This window comes from Austrofundulus limnaeus, unplaced genomic scaffold, assembly GCF_001266775.1.
Source record: "Austrofundulus limnaeus strain Quisiro unplaced genomic scaffold, Austrofundulus_limnaeus-1.0 Scaffold179, whole genome shotgun sequence".
In the NCBI taxonomy this organism is placed as follows: Eukaryota; Metazoa; Chordata; class Actinopteri; order Cyprinodontiformes; family Rivulidae; genus Austrofundulus; species Austrofundulus limnaeus.
Window position 1 is genome coordinate 322,103 of NW_013952581.1, and position 4,994 is coordinate 327,096.

Genomic DNA, 4,994 nt, shown 5'->3' on the forward strand with positions numbered 1-4,994 from the left:
GGGTCCTCCGGAGGACCCGGCCTGTCGTTTTGGACGCAGCCTGTATTTATATGTTCCCCCACCATGACCACCCCTGTGCCGCCCCTTGCTTAAAAAGTCTAGCTCCGCCCCTGATTCCAGTCTTTGTCGTGTCTCACGTCTCATGTGGTGTCCCTCTCTGTCTCTGCAGGGTTTCGTGGTGGCCGTCCTCTACTGCTTCCTGAACGGAGAGGTAAATCTCAACACTTTCACTTTGCATTTAACAAAACACAAACGTGTTTGTAGTCAGACCGAGGTCCTGTTCAGACCTGGCACTGATCTGGGTCCTGGTTTCGAACGGTGCAGTTTGTTGTAACTTTGTAAAGTTGTGCAGAAAGCAGGCGTTGTACTCTCAGTAATGAGACGGACGAGTCACGACCCACGTTGGTGCCGGGTCTGAGCGGGGCCTGAGGGACGGCGAGCTGGTCCCCTTCCAGCGAGGTCCATTAATAATGACCTTGTGAAGTATATCCCTCAAGGTGCAATCGGAGATCAAGAGGAAATGGCGCAGCTGGACGGTGAACAGGTACTTTGCTGTGGACCTGAAGCACCGGCATCCTTCGCTGGCGAGCAGCGGGGTGAACGGGGGGACGCAGCTGTCCATCCTCAGCAAGAGCAGCTCCCAGATCCGGATGTCCAGCCTGCAGGCCGAGACCCCGGCCACCTGAGCCGCCCGGCCGGCCCCGACGCCTCGGACCCCGTCCCGCCCATCCCGATGACCTGCCTCAACAACTCCTTCCTCGACCCGTACCCCGATGAGACCGTGATGGAAACCCAGCTGAGCTCCAGTGACCCGAAGCAGCCTCTGGTCTGAACGTGGATCTGGGAGCAGACTCCAGGGTGAAACAGGAAGTCTGTTTGTACATATTCGTGTTAAAACGTGGTCCGGCGCTCCAGAACTAAAGGAACCAGAGAGTCCAGTCTCAGTCGTGATGTAAATAAGTCCCGCCTCCTCTGAGGTCCAGTGTCCTGGTTGGGTAGTGTGATGCTGTCAGAAACCTTCCTCTGGAAAGTGGAAAGAGAAACTTGCTCCTGCTGCATTATGGGAAACGTAGTTCCTGTCATTTTCTGAAGTTCAGGGTGAATCTGCTTCTCCTGCTTCAATTAATGATCCGTTTAAAGGAATTTTGCAGCAAGTTTCAGACTTTTTTCGGTGTTTATGTTTGAGGAAGGAGTTATTTTAGTAACGTTCATCTTGTTTTTAATTCTAAAGCTGTTCAGCACTTCGCTACACAAACTGTGAAAGAATTATTACTAATAATGTCTAAGCTGTGAAAGAGACAAAAACACGAGTGTTAAATTCAACGTGACAGAGGAACCCGGAGGACGAGTATTTGTTTATGTTTTTAACGGTTCTGTAAAAAGACAAAGAAAGAACTAAACAGGGTCGGACGTCTTCAGATACGACAAAGTTTAAGATTCAACCAGCCGTTCGTACAGAAAATGTCAACCAGTATAAACTTATCTAACTGCATGATGCTCCACTGCCTGTAAACCTTTTGTTCTTTGTGAGAATTCAGTGTTTTAACTGGATGTTGAGTTGATTTCAGTTTAACCCTGATCCTCTGGTRTCTGTGGATCAGAACCCTGCTGCTGCCCTGAGGTCAAAAACTGAACTTTGAGACCTCGTGGGGTCTTTCTGACCCCACGGCAGCAGCAGGGTTAAATTTATGGTGCTGTATGAGGGCCAAAATTAAGACTATTGCTCAACCAGTGGTTGCTACATCCTTGTAGCAGGAGCTATATCTATTGATTAATGGTTAATGATAGGTCGGCACCGCTAACTGAGCAGCTGACCRCGATAACTGAGAGGCCGGCACTGACAAATGAGAAGGACACTATTCATTTGTGTTAGCATCGGAGAGACTAGTGACTAGCATGGATACCCTGGTGTTAGCATCGGAGAGGCTAGCAACTAGCATAGAGAAGCTGGAATTAGCATCGGAGAGGCTAGCGACTAGCATGGAGAAGCTGGAATTAGCATCAGAGGCTAGCAACTAGAATGATATGCTGATATCAGCATTGGAGAGGCTAGCAACTTGCATGTAGAAGCAATTAGCATCAGAGAGGCTAGTGACTAGCATGGATACACTGGTGTTAGCATCAGAGAGGATAGTGACTAACATGGAGTAGCTGGAATTAACATTGGATAGGCTAGCGACTAGCATGGAAGCTGGAATTAGCATCAGAGAGGCTAGAAACTAGCATGGATATGCTGACATTAGCGTTGGAGAGGCTAGCAACTAGCATGTGGAAGCTGGAATTAGCATCAGAGAGGCTAGTGACTAGCATGGATATACTGGTGTTAGCATTAGAGAGGATAGTGTCTAGCATGGATATGCTGACGTTAGCATTGGAAAGGCGATGCCAAAATGCACAAAGGAGCATTACCGAAAATCCTTCCTCCCAGCAGCTGTTAAGCTCTATAACCAGCACTGCTCCCAAAAACTCAACAAGCARCCATGCTTGTGTTAGCACATTAAACAACTCTGTTCTCAGTCATTACATAAATAATACTCTGTGGCTATTATGCATCTATTTTCTGCACAGTATCTTATTTTCATTTCTATGTTATTTCAGTTGTATTGCGTTGGACAGTATTTTATTTTCTTTATCAATTTTTTTATGTTTTTAATATTGTTATTTGAATTCTATTATCATCACTATAATGTTGCATAGCATTACAGTATATTGTTTTGTGGATTGATGTACCTGCTGCTACTCTTACACCTGATTTCCCCTCTGCGGGACAATAAAGGCTGTTTCTATTCTATTCTAATGCCAGCTTATCCATGCTAGTCGTTAGCCTCTCTGATGCTAACACACATGAATAGTTTCCTTCTCATTCGCCAGCGCCGGCCTCTCAGTTAGCGGTGCCGGCCTGTCATTAATCAGATCAATAACTGGATTAGGAATAGATATAACCTCCTGCTACAAGGATGTAGCAACCACTGGTTGCACAATAGTCCTCATACCTCACCACATAAGCTTCAGACCACCAGACCCCACTGCCCTGTTACAGAAAAATTAATTAAAAAAATTAATTTCTATTTATATGTTACAGGGATTTATTAAAAAAAAACTGAGTTTGTTTCCGGTTCAAGTTTTTTCTCTCGGTCGTGTCTCCAGAAGTGCCTTCAAGCACAAAAACTCATCTTTGCTTCGTTTTGTGTTTTGTTTTCTTTACAAACAAAACTGCAAAAACAAAAAAAAAAAGGTTTATTTAAAGTGTTTTTCTGAATCAACCTGGAGGCCTTTGAAAAGTCAAACATACGACCAGTTTTCAGGATTGCTTCAATGTTTTCATGTTTTCTGCACAAGTTATTAAACCTGATTTAATTTATTCGACTTATTTTTAAAGAACTCAGATCGATGTTGTGTTTCTGTGGAGAAACTGAAACAAGGACTGATTTTTATTTAACTTCAAATATATTTGATGAATTGTTTCCTAACGATGACAGAGGATAATAATCCTTCACCTGCTCAGTGTTTTTCTGAGTTTTTAAATGTGTTTAAAAAATCACATTAAATGATAAACAGGAAGTCATATTTTGTTRATAAAGACAGATTTTTATTACAAAATGTTATATTCTTTAAAAAAGGAACCTTGAATTSGTCTTGTTCACCTGCCTTTCTAGAAACTACACAAAAACATCAACCAAGTTGATTTATTGAGTGAATTTAGTAAAATGAGGAGAAATACGAGTTTTAAGAGGAATTTTAAAGTACATTTTAAAGAAGTGTTTTCTGTGTTTAAGGACCTCATAAATGAAACTTTGTTCAATTAACTCCTACAAATCAGATCAACTGATTTAAGATGAATTTTTAATAACTTTTTTGAATTAAATTAAAACACAAGAAGAAGATAAAGCACCTGTTACTGAAGTGGCTTAAACAATAAAAACATTAAAGAACGACGTGAAACCAGTGATTTCTGTAAGAACTTTATTTCTTCTTTACATTTTCTCTTTGTACATTTAAGATGTCAGACATTTACAAAGCTATTTATACTTTTATTTTCTCTCCGTTATCAACAAAAACCCCGAATAATCCTTTAAAAATCCCATCTCAGCTGTAAAATCAACAAAACATTTAACTCTGGAAGCAGAACAGCTGCTAAAAAACTATATTTTCTTACAAAGAAAACTCAACTGGCTCCTTGTTTTCTTCAAAATTTGAGATTTTAGCAGTTTTCAGGTCAAAATGAAACGAATGTGATGAAAAAAATCAGTGGTTTCTGTCTTCATTTCAGCATCATTAGAATGTAAAAACTAAAACTTTCCAGGTTCTGATCCACAAAACACAAAACTGACTGAATTCTGCAGATATTAGGACTAAAATGAGGTTTTCACAACAAAACAAACTGTAGAAACTATAAATAAAAGGAGTTTTGATGCTTTTAGATTTCTGTTTGTCGTCATTTGTAACAATTACAGAACATTTATTGGACAAAAATCAGAGTAGGAATAAGTTTTTGTCTCATTTTGTTCTRGTTTAAAGAAAATAAAGTTCTGAAACTAAAGGAGTTTGAGTCCAAACGGAGCCAAGGGCTGACCAGAAACTGTCCCGGCCTGCAGACCAGACCCAGAACCAGCAGGGTTCTGATCAGACGGTTCGGTCACACAAACATCTTCAGCCTCTGAAAGCTTTCTTCTTCTTTGATTTCAGACTGAAGCGTCGCTGTAATAAATCTGAAATTATCAAGTAGTTTTGTGTTTAAAGTCGACCGTTTTGTGAGTAAACAAAGTGCAGTTTAAATGTGAAAAACGCTGTAAATAACTGCAGGTTTAAGACTTTCTGATTGGACGGTTTTATTAAACGTGACGTTTTGCTGTAAAACTCCTGCTCTCTGATTGGTTGAGCTGGAGGCGTAATTTGATTGTTTTAACTGTGAATCGTGGAAAAAAACTTTTCCTTTGAATGTTTTCAGACATGAGGGAAAGTGAACGGTGCCATAAAAGCTGCTCCAGTTTTTT

At 41.0% G+C, this 4,994-nt stretch overlaps 1 protein-coding gene across 1 annotated transcript in view; it reads left to right on the forward strand.

The window, feature by feature from the left end:
• The window catches only part of LOC106524204 (pituitary adenylate cyclase-activating polypeptide type I receptor), a gene marked incomplete in the record, with an annotated part of 24,933 nt that extends 23,185 nt beyond the window's left edge, over positions 1-1,748 (forward strand). Inside the window, 2 exon segments of the mRNA XM_014017918.1 lie at positions 170-211; positions 498-1,748. Of these exon segments, the coding sequence (XP_013873372.1) occupies positions 170-211; positions 498-686 (231 nt within the window).
• Positions 1,749-4,994: the final 3,246 nt, after the last annotated feature.